At 41.5% G+C, this 23,991-nt stretch overlaps 1 protein-coding gene across 1 annotated transcript; it reads right to left on the bottom strand.

Moving 5' to 3' along the window:
* Positions 1 to 42: 42 nt before the first annotated feature.
* LOC118419739 lies at positions 43 to 22,860 on the bottom strand (the record flags this gene model as incomplete). Its single annotated transcript, XM_035826281.1, is given in 18 exon segments — positions 43 to 285; positions 924 to 1,134; positions 1,636 to 1,678; positions 1,866 to 1,987; positions 2,163 to 2,313; positions 2,770 to 2,877; positions 3,477 to 3,686; positions 4,410 to 4,685; positions 7,605 to 7,785; positions 8,543 to 8,768; positions 11,952 to 12,056; positions 12,447 to 12,596; positions 12,806 to 12,892; positions 14,767 to 14,848; positions 15,905 to 15,970; positions 21,262 to 21,362; positions 21,959 to 22,038; positions 22,646 to 22,860. Coding segments are annotated over 17 exon segments (2,428 nt in total), but the record flags the coding sequence as incomplete, so codon positions are not given.
* Between the last annotated feature and the right edge of the window lie 1,131 nt (positions 22,861 to 23,991).

Raw genomic sequence — 23,991 nt, 5'->3', positions numbered from 1 at the left:
CATCTTTAGGGTCTGGATCTCGTTTCTCTTTCGTGTCATCTTTGTCTGCATCGTGCAGATCTTCCACATCACCATCTGCAGGTTCATCCTCATCTTCAGACAGCTTCTGACTGTCGTTGTCTTCTTCAGAGAGTTTCTGGCTATCATTGTCAGACAGTGGTATTGACTGGTCACTGAACGAGTCTTTATAAGTGGACCTGTCTTGCCTCTCACTGTCTGTCTTAGTTCTGCTGAAGCTCCGCCCGTCGTCATGGAAACTGGCACTGAGATGGTCCAACATGGATCCTGTTTGATAAAGTGCACAAAAAGGTTACAACACATTGCAGGGTGTTTGGTACATGCAACTGTTAAATATTAAGAAGGTATCTTGCTGGACTGCAGTATGTTGGCGATGTCACTGCATTCTGAATTGACTTTGACTTTAATGGGAATATCATGCAATATGTATAGATGTAATTTTTTAACAAATTTTTGCAGCACTCTGTCAAGTTGCTCAACTGCAGCGACACCACCAACATACCGCAGCTTCAGTAAGGTACCCTCTTTACATTGCAGATTTAGCCATCTTCTTAGATTTGGAACTGGCCCTATATTCCAACACCCCTATGCGCTGATGCCCCTACATTCTAACATCCATATGTTCCATTTTCCTATGTTCGGTGTAGGACAAGGGTTAGGGGTTTTGAAACATAGGTGTTTCAGAACATAGAGGACTTTACCACTTAGATTTGTTCAGTCAAAAATTTGGGTGAGTCTAATTTTTGTGTCGGAAATTACAGTTTAACTAGTTCAATAATGACTTCTACCAAGTTGAACACACAGATGAACTTTCAAGTTTAGATTTGTCTGGACTTTGCTACAATATATCAAACCTGGCCAGTTTTTATCAGATTGAAAGTCAGCCTGTAGTTAACATTCCTCACCTATAGGCAGGATCTGGCTGGGGTCCAGTGAGTCAGACACAGTCCCCTCCTCCCTGTCCAGTCCTGCCTCCCCAGGGGGTGGGAGGGGGGTGGAGACGCGGGACGTCTGAGGCCCTGCTGACCCCCGACCTGACACAGGCCTGGGAGCAGACAGCTTCATGGGTTTGCTGAACTTCATGTACTCCATGGTTCCTGGGCTGGGTTCATCCTCCTGGAGATATATCAATGCAATACATGATGTGATGCAACATGCTAAAGCTGCTCATCATATTGAATTCTAGCCTGGATACCATGTGACGTTTATTATACACTATATACAGTCGCTTTGCACTCTAACTTACACTATATACAGTAAATGTTGCTTCTCTGCTATATCTCCAACATCTGGAGTCGTCCAAATTTTGGTCCCTACACATGAGCAAATTAAGGAATGGGTTCGAACCATCGTTTGAACGGGCATTGCAAGACACGAAACGCCCTCTGTCTGCTTGTAAGAGGGTCTGTTGTCACCAAAGAAGCACTCTAGAACCTGTTCTTTAATTTGCGCATTAACTGACTTCACCACCAAACGATTGTGCAGTTAGCTCCTATGTTCACTTCTGCTAGCTGTATGGTACCCAGCTAGGCTCATTGAATACAGCATTCTCGTGATCACAGGTAGCCAAAATGCTATTCTTGGATAGCAGCCCTTGTAACATTTATAAGTCCTCACCTCTTCCCATGGCAGTGTCACCCTTTTCTTTATTCTTGATGCACTATATAATAAGGAAAAGACAATAAGTTAACCTAAGGCTTGCAAAAGTGAAAAAGTAAAGTTTAGTATCAGAGGCATACTGGTAATGTAGCATGATAGAACAATTCTTTGCTTTTTACATCTCTTGCTGTTACTGTTTTTTCCACTGGATAATATGACATGGACACGTAAAAGAGATACTCTCTTACCCTGCAGTTGTTGTTTGTTGTCCCAGGTGCTGCACATGCACCAGCTGGCTGACAGCCACCTGATTGATGGTAGTCGTCTCGTGGCTAGCTGCCTGTGGGATGCGCACGTTCTGGTCTTTCTCCTGTGCAGATGTGTATAAGAATAAAAGAATCCATGGGAAAAGATAATATCTAGTGACATTTTGCTATATTTAGTCGTTGATAATGTTTATCCTCTGAATTTTAGCAGCAACAGCTTTCTTTATCAATAATCAGCAATTAAAACATACTCCATTCTTCATATAGTGGTACACTTACTGAGTATGTTTTCCACCTCTCTTTGACAGACACGTCTGGAGCAGTCTTGGGTCTCCTTCCCGCATGAGTGCCCCCTGTTGACTTCATCTTGTCCCGCAGCTTCCTGACTTTCTGTACGTAAGTGTGCCCTCCCAGGCCATCACTTCTCCAGCTAAAGAATCACATGGTACACAGAGCCTCAAGAACCTGACTACTAAAACTTAGTTTCCTGATGAAAACTCTTAGTCAACTTTTGCAGTCTTAATGATGAACGTAATGTTTACAGTAACCTTTTCCTTTGCTAATGGACTTTTTGGCTACACAAGAATCCTCCTTTACTAGACTGTGTGAAGGCAATCTATCAATCTCAATGTGAAGTTAATGAGTCACCATTATGTTATAGTCAGTTATTATTGGTTTGGACCACCGCCCATGTTACAACTGGTATGGTCCACTAGTGGTTGTATGGATGTCGTTGTACAAACTGTATACCCCTATCCACCATTTTGGGTTCTCTGAGAATGTTGTGAACATGTTATGTTCCTAGAATTGGGCCTACTTTCATCCTGCACTGCACTCGTTCCAAATTGGCGAGTAAAATGTGTCTGTATATGAAACAGTGGCCTACCTGTACTTGTATGCCTGAGGTGTGATCTGTCCTCTCCAGTCGATGAAGGGCATGACAAACTCCCTGGGTGTGGTCATGTTACTGTGGTCAGGACTAACGTAGGTGGAGCTGCAAAATAAGGCAGATACTTAAGATGTTTGTGTGTTTGTGCTGCATAACTGGTAAATTTCCTCATGGCGAAACACACCAGGTTTTTACCAAAGAGTACAAATTTAAAACAGACCAGATTTGTACCAAGGAGGTTTTTTTAACCTCCTTGTTTGTACCAAAGAGTACAAGCTGCATATTGGAACAGATTTATTTGACCCACTCACACTGGGATGGAACCCTACTTTTATTGATAAGTGTGGTGGGTTCTTTTACGTGCTCGAGGTGTGACTCTCATAAAAAATGAGACATTTGTTGAATGTCCTATCTGAGGGACATGCCAAAACTAAAGCTTGGTACATACTGTCACCTAAGTGAAGTAAGAAAATTTGCGTAAAGTCCCTTTCCCAAATCAATGTAATGATTCAAACCTAGAACGTCTAGGTCATGGGCTAAACATTTTACCAATATGCTACTGATACCAATGTAAAAAACATATCCTATTGACAACATTAAGCTGTTTTGAATATACGTTCAACCTTTTGATTTCTGAATCAAAGCTACAGAGTAGTGTTATAATAATAGTCCTTTTGGAAAACCAGTAGTCAGAGTTTCAGTACCTTGGAGAGGGTGGTCTTCCTGGTGCAGCCATGACCACAGGAGCTGTTTTTGGTCGTGAGGGCTGGATGTGAGTGGACGGGTACTTCCACCCGTACCTCGGGGCAGGGGTCAGCTTCTCCCTCTCCACGTCCATTTTCCTGCTGACCCGGTCCATCATAGTGACCACCTGCTTGAACCTGACATTGGGCTTCCGACGGTCTCTGTTCAGCCTGTGATGACAGGAGTTAGCACACTCTGTTGTGTCTCATTCTGTATAGACTAAATCCATTGTTCTTTTAGCCAGATGTTTGTTTTTTTTCCACTCCATTCTAATTCCTTTGTTCTTTTTCTTTAATTGTTCTATCATTTCCTTTGTTCTTTTGTCCAAGCCTGGAGTCCAGCCTTGTTAGCTTTGGTCCACTCCAAGCAGAACTCCTACCTTGCCCACAGTCTTTGTTGGACTGAACTCATGCCAGTGTTTATTAATTGTTATAATGATGATCCTAACTTGTGGGATCTCCTATGACTGTGTGTATATCTCATCAATGAAAGCTAATTGTGAACCTATAAAAAGACTGACGAAAGCAACCCACTGGTTTAGTTTACTGGTATTTAGTTGTGATCTGGTGCCGAGTGCATTTTCTCCTAATGATAAAAGAGAAGCTACAAAAGGTTATTTCCCATGAAAATCTAAGTAAGAAGTAAAAGCCTACTAAGTATATAAGAAAGTCAACCCCAGTGATAAACCAGGAAGAGGGGGGATACAAACTCCCACGTTTGGGATAGTGATCTTGCCACAAAAGGGCCACCTACATCGGCTACATATAGCGTCGAGAAGCAGAACTTCAGTCAGAAGCTCTAAGGAAGGTGTCTGATAGACACCAAAACGTAAGCAAGTATATAAAGTACAATCTGGTTGTGTACAATAATTCTCCTATATCCTAAAAACCTACCTTGTCCTGCCCTGTGTGGTGCTATCCGGAGCTGCCTGCAGTCTGACTGCCTTGGTGCTCCCCTTAACCCTGGTGGGGGCTCTTCCATCAGGCAGCCCAGAGGGGGGTCTGTGCCTGTCTGTGGTCTCCATGAACTGCTCCAGACTCTGCTGTACCAGGTTTGGGACATACACCTTCTGTGGCTCTCCCTCCTGATCCTCCAGAGCCATGTATGCTGCCACCACATAAGGTGTGGCTCTCTCGGGAGCTTCTCCTAAGTCATGAGCTGCCCATCTGGAAAACAAGGAGACTGACTTCTTCAAAACCTGATCACCTTGAATTTGAATACAAGACACATTAAGATCCATATTTTGTTGTAGTATCTTAATAGAATCAGACAGACTATGCTGGCTAAAGGGATATTTTTTGTGAGGGGAGTTTGGCCACCAGAGGGTTTCATTTCTCTATACAGGGAGAAATGTTACCAGTACCACAGGCTATACATGTATCTCCTGATAAATGATTCACCCTTTTTTATATTATTTTACTATCCATAACCCACTATGAAGGCCCGGAGGCTAGTGGAATCTTATTGAAAAAGAAGGGCATGAAGGAATAAAAGTTTTCTCATAGATTCTGATGGAACCCTTCCTTCTAACTGTAATTTTTGCTCAGTCACCATGATCATTTTCTAGCTTCAACGTGGGGTCATGTGGCACACCTCAAGCACACACCACACTAATTAAGTTCAAAGAATAGGGGTCCTTCCCAGTGTGAGTGGATCAAATGAATATGTCCACTTATACTTCAGATATGCAGCTTGTACTGTTCAGTACAAACCGCCATAAGGCAATTTACCTGGCAAAATAAACAAGCCCAATGAAACCATCTTACCTGACCCCTAATGGAATCTTATTGAATAAGATGGACATGAAGGAATAAAATTCTCATAGATTCTGATGGAACCCTTCCTTCTACCTGCAATATTCTCTTGAATTCCTCTTGTATGTTTGCTCAGTCACCATCATTTTCTAGCTGCCCAATAAAAACACTTACCTGACCTCTGTGAAAATTCAAGCGTCCGAAACTGCCCGGACGGCGTCTACAAGCGTCCAATGGCGTCCGAGCGCGTTTCAGACGTTCTGGACGCGTTCATTGCCGTCCGAAACGGCCGCGGACACATCGTGAGCGTCCGTGCCGTTCTGTCAGTTTTTATGGTGAACGCCCGAACGGCTGAAAGACCTTCCATTGCCGTCGGAGACGGCCACTGATGGGGCTATAAAATACTTAGTCACCCGACGCCGGCAGACGGCTGCGTCTTTTCTTATGATCCCCACGGGAAACATGACGTTTTAACTTCTGCACATGCGCCAATTTCAGCGGGTGAATTCGAATTTCAGACCGTTGAACACTCCGGCGGTTGCAGGACTTATGTTCAGAAGGTGACTATTTCTGTGGATTTCATGTCCGTTTGTTAAATTTTGCGCACTTTTGGACCAAGGACTTCACGTCTTGACGTAGCAGCTGATGTTTGTACGACATTGTGCTGAGGTTGGGTTTACGGCGATGACTGTATCCGTTATTTATACTAAAAAGAATGTACAAAAATTATTTGTCGTGCGCCGACAAGGTGGAAAAATTATACTACTTACTCGAAGCAGCAAACCTTGGACAGCAGAAATCACAGATGTGACAGACGTCAAAAGAAGCAGCGGTTCTTCCGTTAGCTGATTGTCGATACTTTGCAGGCGCCGGTAAGTGAATACTTCGCATTTTATTCTAATTTTTTGTACATTCATCTGTTGCAAAGTTTACCGACGACTTGTTGTTACGGGTGCCCTCCCCACATACGCGAAGAAATGATAAAATTTAGGATCTTGTTTTGATGCCACAAAATAAAAAGAATTATGAACACGTTGTAGAATACTTGTAAAAAATATCTGTTGTTTCTATTAAGAATGATAATGCTGTTAAAATGTAGATTTAGACAACAGATAATGAGATAGCACCTACCGATTTTGCCGGTGCCAATCAAAATCTTAGTCGGCTCTTCCAACTACTTGGGGTTAGGAACTTATGAAACGGAAGACTTTAGTTCGCTACCTCGAAATAAAAAAAATGACTTATGATCTTTGTAGAAAATTTAACGTTATTTCACATTTATATATCCAGTCTTTAGCGAATACTGGTGCAATTAAAATTTACGATAGAAAATTTCAAACGTCCTGTATTTACCCTTGATGTTATGTGGGCTCGTCCATTCTGATGTAACGTGTCGGCACGGCGGCACAAAAAGCCGCGGACACGATTGAAGGCCGGATTGAATTTCGTACATGTAGCAAAGTTGATTAAACGCCGCGGAGTACGTGTAAACAATTTACGAAGAAATGTCTTCAAGTTGTGTTTGATTTTAGCTTTCAAACCTGACGGCCCGGTGGTGGGTGGTCTTCTACAATTCACTGCCTGGCTGAATATTTGTTTGTTTGGTATGTGGCAACGCTAAATGGTGCCCAACAGGCCATAAAATTATAGCCGTGACCGGACGGCGTCAGAAACGGCGTCCGGGCAGCCGTCTACGCACGTTCCAAATTAAATGCACCGGCCCGTTATGAGTTTCTACCGTACTGCCTGACTAACTAAAACTGTGTCTTGAAGAAAAAATATTTTGCTAGGAGTTTGGCCCAGATATTAACCTTTAATAATATAGCGATGACAGCGTCTTGGCCTTTCATTCCATTTTCTGTCGAATTTTACGATCTGTACCCCCCGTGGGAAGGCGTGGTGGAGGCTACCGCCCGTACCAGCGGCCTGGATTACGCCGTTTATGCCCGTCGCAACCGGCGTCCGATCCGTCCCAGCAGCCTGGATTACGTCATTTACGTACGTCGCAATCGGCGTCTGGTCCGTCCGCAGAGACGTCTGTTCCCAGCGGGGGGCCCGCCCGACGGAGCGCGGGAGCGTCCGGCTGCCCGCTTTCAGACGCCGTCTCGGACGTCCCGAACGTCCGACCGGACGCGTCTAAAGTGCCAATCTAGACGCGTCCAAGCGTTTGTTATGCCGTTCGGACCGTCTTGGACGTTTCGTCGGGCGTTCAAAAGCCCGTCCCATGCCGTCCGCCGCCGTAACCGTCCAAAGCGTCCCAATAATTTAAGACGCCTTGGACGGTTGTCGCAAACGGCGTTTCGCCGTCTGAGACGCTTGAATTTTCACAGAGGGACCCCTACAGCAGAGTCGCCCCTCCCGATGAACCTGGCCTTGGCGACCTCCTCCTGCTCCCTCTGCAGACTCTCCTTGTGCTGCTGGAACTCCTGCAGGTGGGCGGAGCTGGCCCTGCTCGCCATGGAAACCCCCGACCTGGCCGAGCACGGCCGGCTGGGAGGGGCAGGGGTCTTCACCCCTGGGGAAGTACAATTTGGTTGATTTTATTATCAACTTGGTTAGTTCGTGCCAGTCAATAAACTTTTTGATGATAGTCAGTAATTTCAAAATAAAGGGTTGACAAGTATGGCATTCTTACTTCTTTTCAGTCATTTGTGCAGTGCTGATACCATGATAGAGTGAATACAGTTTTATTAAATGTGCCTTGAAGTCGATAAGTTGTGATCTCAGTCACTGGCTGAGTCGTACCAAAATTTTACATAACACTTTCTCTGCATTTGGGAAAGAGTATGAGATTTGTACACACAAGTCACTACCAGTGGGCTATAGCCCCCTTCTGTAGTGATTGCACAAAGTTGTGTGGCCCAAGGGCAATTGAAATTGAGATGGGTGCCACCCTATGCACAATCTGGTACATGAAGGACTTTGAACTGTAATATTATAATTGAATATCATCCCCAAAGTTCTTTCATTACACATGAATATTGTGACAGTAACAGTGGGGTTCAAGTATCGCCTACCATCCTTGCCAAGGAGCTCTGAGCTTTTGTGGCGCCAGCGGTAGTGTACTTGATTTGTAATCTGCCAACCCGGGTTCGATCCTGGGTGTCGGCATGTCTGTTTGTTTCTGTTCTTACTCGCCCCTCGGAATTCTTACAATAGCATAGATTGAATAAACATGGCTCACAAATAGTAATCGACTGGTTTGGCTCTGAGTTTCTGATAAGTTAATATAGAACTTAGGACCCAAACACTCCAAACGTTTCAATACTAACCTTCAGTTAGAATGGGGACAATTCTAGCTGGTGTGTCATGCAGTACTCCTGCTCCCATGGGGTTGTACAGAGAGGGGAGGGAGTGGGAGGGGGCAGGGGAGGCTGGGGGTACAGGGTGGGAGGGGACGGGAGTGGCTGGGGGTGGGGAAGGGACAGTTCTGCTGGATGGGGGTCGGGAGATGGGAGTAACAGCCTGCTGAGCTGGTAATGGCTCTTCTGGCCTCACCTGAAAAATAATGAGTGTTATCTTTAATGCCCTAACTGCGGCCGTGATTGTCATGCAAGGAACAGCCTACAAAGCCATAAAAGACACTGCCAGCCACATAAAGATTGAAGGATGCCTACTATCTTTGAAATAATTTCCTGGTTTATTGTTGTGCTAACATGTTATTAAACTTTTCCGCCAGAAAATTTGTCATGGGCGCATATTATATCTTGACAACATTCTATAAAAGAAGGAAGAAGGTGAAGCATCCATCCTCAGAATAAGGCATAGCATACACTGCTCGAAAACGCAGATTTCCGCTGTGCAAACCCGTGTACACATGCAAGTAAATCCAGAGTTTCCACGGGTTTCAACGGGTGCCCACTGTGCGAACGTGACGTGTCCCTATATGGGGCACCTGTGCAAATCCGAGTAAACGGACCACTCGCGTGTGCATAACGTGCCCTCTATGAGGAAACCTGTGTGCGCGAACCGTGCCATCTTAGTACACCTGTGCGTACGTGTGGAAACTAGCGACGTTTGCTTTTGTGTGAGAATGACGGATGCATAAATTAGCGGTTAATTATCTCCCCGGGCCTCGACTGCGCCACAATTACCCTTTGTTATTGATAGCAGCGTCATTTTCACTGCCCCGGCCCTTCCCAGCCCAAAAATTACCCTCCCAGCTTCCCCCTTCCCCTGTATATAAATTATAGTGTGTTTGTTTTATTCTGTCTAGATGTGAATTAACTTTCGTTGTTTTTGCAGTTTTAAGTATTATTTGAGAGTTGACTGCTCCTGATGCGTTCCTCCATATGTACTGGCTGTCGATCCTTTGGCTCCCATAGGTTTGTCGGTCCGACACCAGTACTTTTGGGTTTTATTCGCAGTCTCAACATTTTGAGTTCACTCTACTGTGCTGGTTGATGACATAAAACTCCCGTAGGTCTCTGGATTTCAGCATTCCTGCTCTCATCCGTACACCTCCAGCTGGCCTTTTGCACAAAAAGTTGCTAGTCCAGAGACTATACATTTACACAGCCGCAGCAGATTTTCTAAGCGTGAACATGCAAGTTCGTAACGGTGGTATCCAATCCATCGTGAGACGTGTAGGGCCTCCACGGAGACGAAGGAGCTCCAAATCACCTAATCGGCAGCTACGACGAAGAGCTAACAGGGTGCGTCAGCCGACCCGGCCCGGGCGGCGAGAAACATCGCACCGACAAAGGGCCAACCCGACCCTCGGTGGTCGGGAGGCTAGATGTTGCTCTATAAAGCAGAATTTGGTCCCACGGCGTCGGCAGTAAAATTCAATTCCATGGCGAGATAGTGTCCAGTCTTGACGTAGAATCATTTGCAAGCTTTCACAAAGTTCACCGCGCTGTCAGTCGTACGATCAAATACTTAGCTATCGGGGTCGGAGCAGCGTGAAACCACTCTGAATGAAATGAGTCAAGATCTGAAATGACAACTGTGAGGTTTGAAAATGGAGACACGTGTGCTGATTGGTCCTCATTCCCAAACACCCATCTCGTGTGTGAAATGCGATTGGCTACATCGGATGGGTATTTTGAATACAGACACAATAAGTCGTTGTATATACTATTTGTGTGTATACGGCAAACTCCTTCCAAAGCAAATTTCCTTACCCGGCAAACCTTAGTCAACGTTGAGAATCGCAAAGGAGGCTATAGAATACGCGCGTCGGAATACCGTGTTTTCAAGCTTAGACAAAACACTGACATGTGTATTGGGGGAGGGGAGCTTGTGGCACTCCATCGCCAGTAGTTAACTTTCGTGCTTTTTAACTTGCTTGTTTACCTCGAACGGACCGTATTTCCCATTAGTAACAGAAATTTGATTAGCTCATGCAACGTAGAGCTTCTGTACAATTGCTATGAAATATCTGAGAAATGTTACTAGCACACGTATTCGCGATCGGCTCAATATTCGACAAAGTCAAGCCAGGCAGACAATCTCCCTATCGATATCAAACAAAAACTACACTGTTTGTAAAAGTGAAATATGCGAAGATTGAAGTTCTCTATAACATTATTAGCTTTGTAATATTTTGAATCGATTTTTACGACAAACAAGGAGTCAATATAATGCAAATCCAACATGGCGCCGGAATAATGCGGCGTTATTATAAACAAAGCCGCGCCGACCGACCAAAGAACAACACTTCCAATCTATGTATTGATAGGCGTCGAGTTTAAAGCCTCCTTCCAAGTTGGCTGGGGAACATATACATTGCCATTGATCATTTGTTAAAGCTTTGTCCGTTCTATTCATGCTGTTTCTTCGAATACACGAATCACATACATTTGAGATCAGTAGTCTTTGTCCCGCGTTCCCGCTTGACTGACAAATTACTGCAAACTATAAATCACTGTATTTGTTATCCCAAAACAAATAAAACAAGTTCTTTCTGTGATTATTTGCGACCTCTATGTTTGTCTTGTACATATTCCACGAATTAATACGTAAAAAGAAAAACAGCTCTTCTTAGCTTTGAGCTTTTACGTAGATGACAACTAACTCAATACACATATACATTTAATGTCGCATAGAAAACATTTCATATGAAGTAAAAGACATTGGGCACACTCCGTTGAAATCTAATTTTTTTGCTTCTATAGTGTAACTCTTACATGCAATCTGTATATCTAGGTAACGTAGTTGGTTGAGTTTCGTATATACGGCACGATTTTGGTCACTATAGGGGGATTGCAATGCGTTGCAAATCTTATTTCGCGTACTGTTGGCGTCGGTTTCATTCTTGACTTTCCCGCAAGTACAGACCGAAATGTGGCAAGAGTTTAAGGGATTTTTGATTCACCAAACTGAATTATCAGACACTTCTCAGCTCTCCATTGTTAACAATAATTGTGAAACACGGGAAGTGTACAACAGTGGGGCGCGTGGACTCTTCGCGTGCCCTATCGTGCGCACAGGTTTTCATTGTAGGGGCACGCGGGAACAGGCAGTCCGTGGAAACCCGTGCCCACGGTGAGAACACGTCAGGTTCCACCATCGTGCACAATGTTGGGAACTCGTGGAAATCTGCCTTTTCATGCAGTGATATACATTTATTTTTAAATGAATTATTTATTTTAGATGCTACTATGTAAGATTAATGCTTTTTCAACATGTAGTTAGTGCAATTCAAATAGATCAATGAAAGGTAGAAAACAACATTACCTGCTCTTCCTCTCCTCCCTCAGTGAAAGGTTCTTCAGTGTCAGGAGGCGGGGTAGCCGGTATCAAATCATCCTCCTCTATGGGTACATCATCATCTTCGTATGTCTGAGGAGAGAGGTATAGTTAGCACTTAGGAACAGTTAGCACAGAAACTCATCTACTGAATAAGAAAAGAAGAAAAAAAATTGACATAATTTACTAACTAAAGAAAGGCAGCTGTTGATTATAACATAAGAGTTCTATCTAAATTTTGAAAATCATATGAGGGAAGACAGTTATGAATACAAAATATTAATGCACAGAAGCAAACAATGTCAAGAGTCGTTTTTGCAATAAACAGGTGTATCAAATACATTACACTATTTAGGCCACCATAGGAATTGCAATTACAATTCTTTCTTAAGCTTAGAATTACGAACATGTCTAAAACCAAAAATGCTTAACCAACTCCAAGACTTGTTAACTTAAGAAACAACAAGTAATTGTTTCACACACCAGTACTGATTCTGTGTCGGTTCCGTCTAGAACAGGAGATGGAACGGCAAGCCTTGTGATCTCATCCTTCTCCTTCTCAATTTCTTCCTCAGAAAATCTTTGAGGAGCTTGCTGTTCTTCCTCTTTCCTCTGTGGTGATTTTTTCCTCTTCTGGTAATAGTGGGTTAATAGTGAAGGCCTTTAAATTCAGTCTGACAAATTTGCTTGATTACATAATTCAGACTTATGATATGATAAATATATGGGAGGAATTCCACATTACTTCCACAAAGAAACTGACATCAAGCAAATATTTTGAGCTGTAGGCAACTCCAAAAATGTCACAAGTCTTAGTAAGTTTGTTGGCCAATATTTTATACCTTTTCCTTTTGTTTCTGTTCCTTCTCTGGGTCCACAAACTTCAGCACCAGTTTTCCCTGCAGCTCTCTGTAGGCCTGTTCAAAATGCTGTGGAAACAAAACATCAGATGATAATGTTAACCTACAATCTTTAGAGCTACAATTAATGATAACCTACAATCCTTAGGGCTATAATGAATGACAACCTGGTGACCTTAGGGCTACAATCTAAATCCTTAGGGCTACAATGAATGTTAACCAGTCCTACAATCCTTAGGGCTACAATGAATGTTAACCAGTCCTACAATCCTTAGGGCTACAATCAATGTTAACCAGTCCTACAATCCTTAGGGCTACAATCAATGTTAACCAGTCCTACAATCCTTAGGGCTACAATGAGTGACACCTACAATCCTTAGGGCTACAATGAATATTAACCAGTCCTACAATCCTTAGGGCTGCAATTCACTACAAGGTTTCTAATGAACCCCACAGTCAATTCTAAGTCAAGAATGAAATCTGCACTGCATTGAACTAGTCTCTACAATGAGTGATAACCTACAATCCTTTAAGGGCTACAATTCACTACAAGATTTCTAATGAACCCTGTAGTCAATTCCAGTCAAGAATGAAATCTACACTGCATTGAACTACATCTCTTATTAACTCTACCTCTGGGCTTGGACAAGAACAAATGAGCAAGAACGGGGTAACAGCGTATGGTGTGTCCCGAGACAGGTGTGTGGGTACAAAAGAAGGCATTTGTTGCTAGGGCAGGACAAACAGTTGACACAGTCTTGTAAATGCTGCTTTTGTGTCACGCCATCTGGATCAGGCATGAAAGCACATGCCAACCCAAATATATGTTGTCCTGTCATTAATATTTCATATTCAATTATTTGCACTCTGGCTTTTCTATTGCTCTTAAATGTATCCAGGTGAACTTCAAAGGAAGAATTACTTAATACAATGTTCAATAAGTAACTTGAACTTTCTGTTTGCTGAGGGCTTTATTGAATATAGTCACTGTTTCCAGTTGCAAAAAGTTACACTCACTTGTATAAACAATATGCCTTTCAACATTGTTGTAATAAGAGAGAAAAGAATGCAATAAAATTTGTTTCCTATCTTAATCCTTCATTTTAAAGGGGAAAGAAAAGGACAAATCTTGATGTAAATCTGCCATTTTGCATATTCATCATCACCTTGTTCCACATCATAACTAAACATGTTTTCAGAATTTTGATACTATTCAATAATTATTGATTTGACATGATCATGTTTCTGTGCTAGTTGCTAACTTGTGATCTTTTAAACGAGAGTAGCTGAAGAACACTTAACTGTGACCTTTTAGGCAGCTGTGAAAATTGGTGTAACCATTGTTACAGTAGGGTCTGGTGCAGCAAACATTTCAAGAACCAAGAATACACAAAAGCCCACACAGTTTCTCACAAATGCAGAAATAACCTAATTCTGATAATATGAGAACGATACTTATTTTTAGACACCAACAATTAACAAGGAGGTTCCCTCTTTCAACCTCCTTGCTATTAAGTACCTCATTCACACATTCAAGTAGTTTGGTGCTACACTGCACATGTAACGTCAACTCTCATAAATTCCACCAGGTGCCATAATATATACCACACAAATTTATTATTCTAGAAACTTTCTCACTGTTGTCTTCAACACCTATTAGTAGATATCTGAAGTGTACATTATAACCTCAGGATTACTAAATGCTGCATTTTGCTTTAGATGACTTTAAATTTTTTCTCATGTGTCAAAATAAAAAGGCATCTAGTGGAATTGAGAGTTGATGTTGATAGTTGATATGAATGCAATAGGCTATATGATGGGGAAAAGGACCATCCTTGATCAACATCTACTAAATTAAAGGTATACATCTACTAAGGTATGTATTCACATCTTTTCTTATGTACGTTATGCTTATCATCTGAAATAAGAAAAGTCATATTTACCGGCTGTGAGTTGAGGACTTTCCTGTTCCCCCTGTACCACTGGTGAACTCTCTTCAACTGCTGAAGCTGGTCGTTACCAGCCCTGATTGGTGGGAGAAAAATTAGAAAAATTATTTACAAGTGGAACTTTAAATCATCCGCTAAATGTTACAATAAATGATTCCGCTTCAAAATATCATTTCTGAATCATAGAGACTCTTGAATCACAAATCAAAATGGTCAATTGTGAATAACTTTGCATACACCATATACAGTATTCATATGGAAGTTTTTTTAAGAGAACAAGTTAGAGAGAAAAAAAGCTAATTTTAAGAAAGATATCTAATGATGATATATTTTGCTTGTATTCAATGTTTACCAAAAAGGGTAACAGAAAGAATTAGAGTTAATTTCAAAAACCAGAAATCTGTTTCAAAGTTATAGAAAGGTACAATAAGCACAAGCCTAGCCTTTTTCTCAGGGAACATTTTCTCTCTCTCTCCCTTTGAAAGTCCATTAGGACTTAATGAAATAATCCTTCTCTATCCCAGGATATTTCTAACACAATGTTACCAGCCAGTACCAACAGTGAGTTAAATAGAGCCGTAATACAGCCTGTCTACTGTGTCGGAAACATGACACACCTGTTCTGTTTGTACAAATAAGCCCTGTTGTTCTTGTTCTGATGTCATCAGCTCAGTACAATGGGAACAAAAACAGCTGGTACAAAAAGCACTGTTGTGAGTTCTTGTGTTAAAGCACAGTGAGATTGCCTAGTTTTCATTCTTGTTAAAGCCTCGGTTTTTCAGGTCGTTTCATGTGACACGGCACAAATAGAGAGTCCCTCTTCATGCAAGACTTGGTAAAGACAACAACACTGAGACTAAAACAGCTGTTTCTTTATTGTGATTGTAATGTTTGCTCCAAAAATCACAGTAATGAAATTTATCCCAAAGCATGTAAAGTCTAATCTTAAACACCTGTCATCAAAACGGTAGAAAACATTCTAGAAGATAAACTCTGACAAACACAAATTAAGATAAAAGAACTGTGAGTCATGAAAAATTCAATCTTTGCACCTGGAAAAACCTTTTGATAAAAAGCTGACCAAGAAAGTGAAAGAAGGACAAATGAATGGAAATCTGAAGTGCTCACCCACCTGTTAACCTCAGTCATCATACTGAGAATGATGGTGAAGAAGGCTGAGTCTTGCTGTTGTTGAACCCTGTAAATACAGCATGTACAAATCAGTTTGTACCCAGATTGTCTTTTGTTGTTCGTCAATGAGAAGTATTAAGATTTTAACCTCTTTCATCTTCTTTCTTGTCATCATAAAGAAAAGAAATTTTGTCACAAGTTGTTCTCATCCTTGGTTCTCAGTTAATCACTTTTGCTTGAAGGAAAGTAGAACAAAAACACTGATAAGCTTTTTTTTGACAGCTTATGGAAGTTGATGAGTTGGTCTGTGCTTTGTGTTTTTGTTCTGATCCTGACAACAGCATTCATATTTCAGAATTATTTCTAATTTGTTCAAATATTATGATTTCACTCTTGACAATGTACACATACAAGTAGAATGCACAACCATGCACCATATTGATAGTGCCAAGGAGATTCTGGATTTTGATTTCCACACTATAACAGTAGTTAGTGAAAGTGGGGAATGATTTTAAGGTGATTGCTGACCAACCACAGCATTGGGCCTTATCTTTGAGAGCTCAATTTGTCCGAGTACACATTTTAGTAAGTTGACATTCTAACGTTCAAGAGGGTCATATGAAAACCATATTGGTTATAATGATTAACATTTTGTACTCTATTGGTGCTTTTATGCAGCGCTCAGAATTTTGTTATCTAGCAGGGGAACTTAGAGTTTGGTTAAAGACGAAAAACCTTTTAGAATTCTCCTGTAACTTCTAGTCTGACAAAAAGCAATGTCAGCATATCTTTGTTCAGTCTGCATGTTGTTTCTATAGAGAGTATTAAACGTCTTTCGCCAGAAGGTGCCAAAGTCCACAGGGAATACAAAAGCCCAAATACACATAAAGAACGTTTTGACAAGCTATAAATGCAATACAAATCAGGTTTGCTGAGTTCTAACAAAGAGAAAAAAGAGTAAAATAGGCCAAGCATTGAAAAGCTCAGTTTACTTGCCCCCCTGGACTCAGGTCTCCCTGAAATGGCTAAATGAAAATCTCCAAATTGAAGGTTATTCTTTGGTGAGGCAAAAAGAACTAACACCACCACACGTAACGTGCGGTGAATAGGCAATACGGCTGTTTGTACTATGATGCATGTTGACAGGAAACATCATTAGGTGCAGAGATATGTGCGATGACCTATTGCTACCTAGTGTTTATATAACGGTGAAAATGTAATTGAGTAAGTTGACTGAGTGACTGCTTTGTAAATTTGCTCCAGTGTTGTGCATTGCAGGACAAAAAATCAGCTCTTTCCTGTTCTGTTCACTTCAAGTTTTAAAAAATATGTTAAGTAATAAAGGTAAATGCTTTCAAGTTTCAAATGATACTAGTATCATGGCATTTAGGGTATCGGACCGGAGTTTCTTTTACGATTTCGGAGGTTGGCGGGCAGCCTCAGGCCGAAGGGCTACAGTTCCGCTAGTAAACGTAGGACGCGAAACTTAATCAATATGGCGGAAAGCCGTTTACTGTCTATTTCCGACAAACCTATTGGTACCGTCTGTTGCCTCTTTATTTTGGTTAGAATATGTAGTAAAATTTTAATTTTGGACCCGAAAACTATCATTTTTTAACACTTTTTTGATCGAAGCTGCTTGGAAAAAACGAATTTTCCCAGGATAACGGCCTACGTGGTAGAGAAGCTAAATTCTTCATGTTTGTGTAAAATGAAAATAAAAAAATTCCATGTGATAACTTTTTTGCAATCTCCGATGACGTCATTTCTTCGAAATCGCATGAAAAACGCCGCTATTTGGGTCATCAGGCGAAAAAACCGCATCACCGTTGCAGCGGACTAATACAAAAATGGTTTCGCTGGCCGACCAACTACTCCTCGCACAAAAACAATACAACCCACGGGCTTTTCAGAAAATACGACAAATCTATGCTCAGCTATAACGATCACCAAGCCATAGGGAGCAAAAGTTAGGGAGACAACAGCGCACTTCCGGCCTATTACACCACCCTTCCGCCAACTCCGGTCAGATTTGAACTCCGACCCGGAACCTTTTAAGAGGGACATTTTTTCTCAATATGTATTTTTATTACTTAAAAAGTTCATATCTACCATATATCCAAATTTGGTTTGTTTCCGATGGTTACTTTTCCCACAGGAGCGGTTTAAAGTCAGGTCAAAAACACTGTATTTTGAGGCTATCAAGCCTAGATGCATATTGAACCTACGTTATAATACAGAAACATTAAAAAACATGCTTTTTTCTGACATCGCTTTTCTGAAAACGGATAAAATGGGGTGCAAAGTCTGCCCATAAACTTGTCCGGGAAAGTATGTGCACTCTCCATCGTTTCGGTGCTACACATCGGTAAGAAAACCGTCTTTAAAAGTTGGCATCGCTGACGTCACGGAGTGACGTCAGAGGTTGCTCAAGGAAAACAGCAGGGGGTCGCGTTTTAAGTTCGTCGCTTGTAAGTAAAATGAAGAATGTGCCAGATTTTGACATGGAGCAGTAGACCAGATCTCACACTTTCAGAATCAAACGCGTCCGATACCAAACTCTTAACTACTTCGCCGTGGACGGCCCCTTAAGAAGCACAATGCGCCCCAAATGTGTGCAAGAATGCATTCTTACACAGTGCAAAGCACAAACTGGATCTTATTGTCGGCGCTAGAAGCGGGCAGTTGGAATAAGCGCGGCAAAGATGTGTAGTGCTTTTAATAGGCTATTACTACATACCACCGAAAGAAAAAAAGATCGCCGCGTTAAGGAGCTATGAACCGAAAGTCAGTAAACCCAGTTTCTCCTTAAGTTAGGGCTTAAAGCACCAAGATTTCAGCTTTAATGCCCATTTAAGTCATACTAATGCACGGCATCGCGAACATATGCGATAGGTGAACGACAGAGGTCGGCTCCAATCAAATGACATAGAGAAAGATATGATTTTGGAAAATTCTGCCCGCCAGAATCGATTAAAGTTGCCCGTAATGGTAGTTCTAAGGGGGGGGGGGGGGTGAAAAAGGGGGAGGGGGGCGCCTAGGGCCTGTACATGAATATGCTGACTTTTTAACTAGAAAAATGAAAAACGGTGTTTGTTTTTACACGATATAACGACATCTGATGGAAACTTTTAAAAGGCGTCGAAATTAAGCATCTATGACGTCATATATGGTACAAGCGCCGCCCTATTAAGGTATCGGACCGGAGTTTCTTTTACGATTTCGGAGGTTGGCGGGCAGCCTCAGGCCGAAGGGCTACAGTTCCGCTAGTAAACGTAGGACGCGAAACTTAATCAATATGGCGGAAAGCCGTTTACTGTCTATTTCCGACAAACCTATTGGTACCGTCTGTTGCCTCTTTATTTTGGTTAGAATATGTAGTAAAATTTTAATTTTGGACCCGAAAACTATCATTTTTTAACACTTTTTTGATCGAAGCTGCTTGGAAAAAACGAATTTTCCCAGGATAACGGCCTACGTGGTAGAGAAGCTAAATTCTTCATGTTTGTGTAAAATGAAAATAAAAAAATTCCATGTGATAACTTTTTTGCAATCTCCGATGACGTCATTTCTTCGAAATCGCATGAAAAACGCCGCTATTTGGGTCATCAGGCGAAAAAACCGCATCACCGTTGCAGCGGACTAATACAAAAATGGTTTCGCTGGCCGACCAACTACTCCTCGCACAAAAACAATACAACCCACGGGCTTTTCAGAAAATACGACAAATCTATGCTCAGCTATAACGATCACCAAGCCATAGGGAGCAAAAGTTAGGGAGACAACAGCGCACTTCCGGCCTATTACACCACCCTTCCGCCAACTCCGGTCAGATTTGAACTCCGACCCGGAACCTTAGGCCACACTGTAATGGATTTTTCACAAAAGGTACCTTTTTTTATAAAAAGAGATAGAAAAGAATATCCTGTGCGGTGAACCTAACATTTTATAAGCTTTTCAACTTGCTGTATTTCCATGAGATTACAATTTTTACTGTTACAGTACTAAAATTTCCGTCTGTGTATTTTTGTCTATTTCTGTCTAGCTGTCTTTATTAAAAGTGGTATTATTTTCAGAAGGATGTATATCTAAGTACAATTTAATTTGGTGTAGTTTGAAAAGTTTTGAAGTGTGCAGGGTTGGACAAGTTTTCTAAAATTCACTTGTCTTATCGGGCAAGTACGTAGAAAATTTACTTGCCCAAACCAACTTTTAACTTGTCCGGACATCTAAATGACATTTGTCTGTGTATTTTCAATGGAATTCTTTTATTGTTGGCTCTATTTCTGTGTTGACCAATGCTTGATGTGAAAGGTAACAAGTATATTAAAATCTCTCTCATGAAAAATTCTCACTTGCCGGGTCGGACAAGTGTGGTAGGATATGTACTTGCCCAAACAGCACTTTCACTTGCCCTGGACAATTGGGCTAGTGGACTTGTCCAACCCTGGTGTGTCAATACTTAACTTTCACATCAGAGGTAAAAATGCATCAAAACAAACACTGCCATTTCTACTTGACTGACAGTGAATGTCCAGAGAAGTCATGCCAGGAAAACCAGTACACTCCTTTGTGACTGGCAGGCTGTGGTCTATTTCCACCAGTTCAGGTCAATCCTTCCATAATGCCAGTACAAGGCAAACAGTGCTTTGTTGTCTGTCACTAGGCAATCGCAGCTTACGACCTTTTAGCATGAATAAGTAGTTAAGGAGCCCTCAGCCACTTAGGCACCTTAAGTTTGTACACAAATCAGTCATGTCTCCATTTTCTGGGACTTCGACTGATCGGAAGCATTTGATGATAGATGGAAGTTTCAGGTTTTAACTTCAACATTATATCATGATGATTAAGCAAAGCGACTTACAACTCAACACTGTAGAATTGTGAACAGACTAGCACAAGTCAACTTAAGTTTTTGAAAGTTGATCCATGACTATGGTTTGACCAATTGGTATATTAGTTGTATTGTGGAGATTTACTAAAGCAGGTTAACTAACCTTAATTGACCAAACATAAGCATAGTATATCATAGCAAACATTTAAACTTCTGACACCTAACGTATTACGTCTTAAGTAAGGTTTTCTTCTGACGTCCGACACTTCCCCCTTTTACCTTATAGGCGGATGGCTAATCAGACTAACCAACGCCCTGGTCAACTCGGTCCAACACCATAACCATAAAGTTAACCCAGACCAAGTTGACTGATGTATCGGGTCAAGTCAGTAAAATTTTTAAAAAGCCAAGTTGTCCTGATTCCCTTTTGTTCAACTTTGTCACTGTGTAATGTGTTGTACCTAAGGATTTAATGGTGAAAAAGTGGACAGTTGTAGGATATCGATGGAAAATTAAAGCCTTACTTGAGGTCGCGTTCCTTGCTGGTGAGGGATGCGAGACGGACGTCGTTATGATGTCGTTCTATCGCATTGTACATCTCCACAAACTCAAAGTGTGACATCAACTGAAAAAGATGTGATATTATAAGATGTGAAACGACACAGTTAGATTATAAAAAGGACCATCACATCTGCATTATACACTGTCAAGAATTCATTTCACTTGTACAGTGGCTGTTAGACAGTAATTGACAAAAGCACATTTGGATGGTGAAGCCAATCTTTTACTCAGGAAAAGAAAAATTAAACTGATTGATAACAGCTTTTAAATCTATTACACACCTGCATTTTGAAATGAAATAATACTAAGTATTTTGACATTACCTAAAATTTTGTTTTGTTGTAATAACACAGGAAATGATGAAACTCTCTTCTATTCTTATTTCTTCTAACTTTCTAACGTAAGTTCACCTTTAACCGCAGGTAACCTATATCCAAGGCCTTGCTATATCCGTTCTTTTTAAAAACAATGTATTTTGGGATATCAAGTAGAAGGACTGTGTTTTAAAACTGCAATAGTTTGAAAATATTACAATTTGAAACCAGTGCCCGGCGATTTCATATCCCTAGATACCCTGTTTATCAACACAACGGATATAGGTTACCCCACGGATAAAGGTGGACTAATGTTACAATGTAACTCATGTAACATGTAACTCACCTTGCTCTTCCTCAGACCCTTGAGGTCCCTCTCCATTTGCTTGATCTGTCCTATTTGAGTTGACATCTTGTCTTCTTTTTTACCTGAATTTTCAAAGAAGGGCATGTTATAGAATTAATGTATTATGCACAATACTAGTACCACAACTCAGATTACCAGTAGATTTCATGTAGGTTGAACATAGGAAAATTTGAAAATGTAACGTTAAGATTTATCACATTGTATCAGAGACCGTATGATAACAATCGCCCGGGTACTAAAATTCAGCTCATATTACGCCCAGTACTATTTCGTCACATTTCTCAATTCTGGTATATGTTTCTTTTCGCTTACAATATACTCGTATTTGCATGCTCTGAAGTTGCCAACCGTCATTACAAAGCAACGGTAATGTGGTAGTATGCACTATTTGTTTTGGAAAACAATACCTGAGGGAAAGTGAAGATACTGGAGTTGGTTATCGCTTTTTTTTCTGACTGTACTGTTATCAATGGGGGTAAAAAGGTTATATCATAATCTATAATAAAATCTGGTACTGTTATATGACACTGTCAATTTAGAATCTACCCCCATTGTGCTTTGAAAGGCTTCAATAGAAATCACGGTTGTTCAATTGATTTGCGTCCACACCTTTTGAATTGAGGATCAGATCCTAAACCCCCGACTACCAGCCGGGATCTGTCCCGTACCTACTGCTTTGTGAGGCCGGTCCTGTGGCTGCCCCACTACCGAGGAATCCGTGACTTGTCTACTGCCCTGTCATGCCGATATCGCCACAGCATTGCCGGTAAGAACGTGCCCGATCCATGGGAACCACTGGCGCCGTGAGAGGGTACTTGGCACCGGCACAAAAGTTCCCCAAAGTTTGCGGATTCGTCCATGTCTTCTAGGGGGGTCCGGGCGTCCACTGTGTGTAATGGAATTCATAGCTTCATTGATACAGTTGTATTACCTTGATTGGTAAAGCCGATTACAACTGTATATTACTATGCAACGTGATTTGTGCTTTGGTGAAGTAATAATGACGTTGCATAAAAGACAAGATTTCACAATGCCCCCCAAGGAAGGAATGGCACAGCCCAATTTGTCTCTAAGCTACAGGTGGTCACGTGAGAACAGGTGTGCGGGTCAAGAGGTCACCTGCCCCAGCTATTGAATGGCGTTAAAACAACGGAAACGGAGACTCCAAACAGGGCGCTCCATTCATAAGTCTTCTCGGTTCAAGTAACATGTAACGGAGAATAGCTGACGCTATTTTACAGTTACGTTTGAGCAGGGCAAATATATACACACAAGTTGCGGGTTCCGCACTGGTGTTCCGGTGAGAAATGAACGGTCGAATCGGCCTCGGCACTAGGCACAAATTCTAGCATTACTGTCCCAGTGTTGGGCTGTCTTATTCCAGTGTTGAAGCCGTGCGCACTTGTATTATCAGTACCACAGTACTGTCTACCAGTTCTAGCAAACATGTCTGAATCAAATGCTCGAAAGCTCCAGGTTGTACAGAACAGAGCCTGTAGATTGGTGCTTAAATGTCCACTAGAAACACCTGTTAAGCAAGTGCATTCAGACTTGGGTTGGCCTATGGTACGAGAAAGATTCGCCATCAGCACATTGACTAATAGATGTTTTTCAGAATACTTGTCAGTAAGGAGCCCCATAACATTTACAGTTCCATTGTCTCTGTCCATTCTACCCACACATATTCAACTAGATTATCCAACTCCTTCAGTTTTAAACTCCTTAAGCCAAAAACAAACTAAAAAAGCGAACTTTTCTCTACCGTGCCATCAGTCTTTGGAATGACCTACCACCATACATCAAATCCCTGCCCAACATCTCACGCTTTAGAAAGGCAATGTATCAAGTCTTCTCAAGCCAATAGTTTTTTTAATGATTGTGTATCTATTATTATCTGTTTGTATATATACATATATGTTTGTGTATATATTTGCGTTTGTTTATGTATGTTTCATTGTTTCATAGGAACCCTGGTAGACTAGCCCTAAATAAGGCTAAAGGGTATCGGAATA

Source organism: Branchiostoma floridae, chromosome 7 (assembly GCF_000003815.2).
Source record: "Branchiostoma floridae strain S238N-H82 chromosome 7, Bfl_VNyyK, whole genome shotgun sequence".
In the NCBI taxonomy this organism is placed as follows: Eukaryota; Metazoa; Chordata; class Leptocardii; order Amphioxiformes; family Branchiostomatidae; genus Branchiostoma; species Branchiostoma floridae.
The sequence above is the reverse complement of the archived record's forward strand: the minus strand, read 5'-3'. Positions and strand labels throughout refer to the sequence as shown.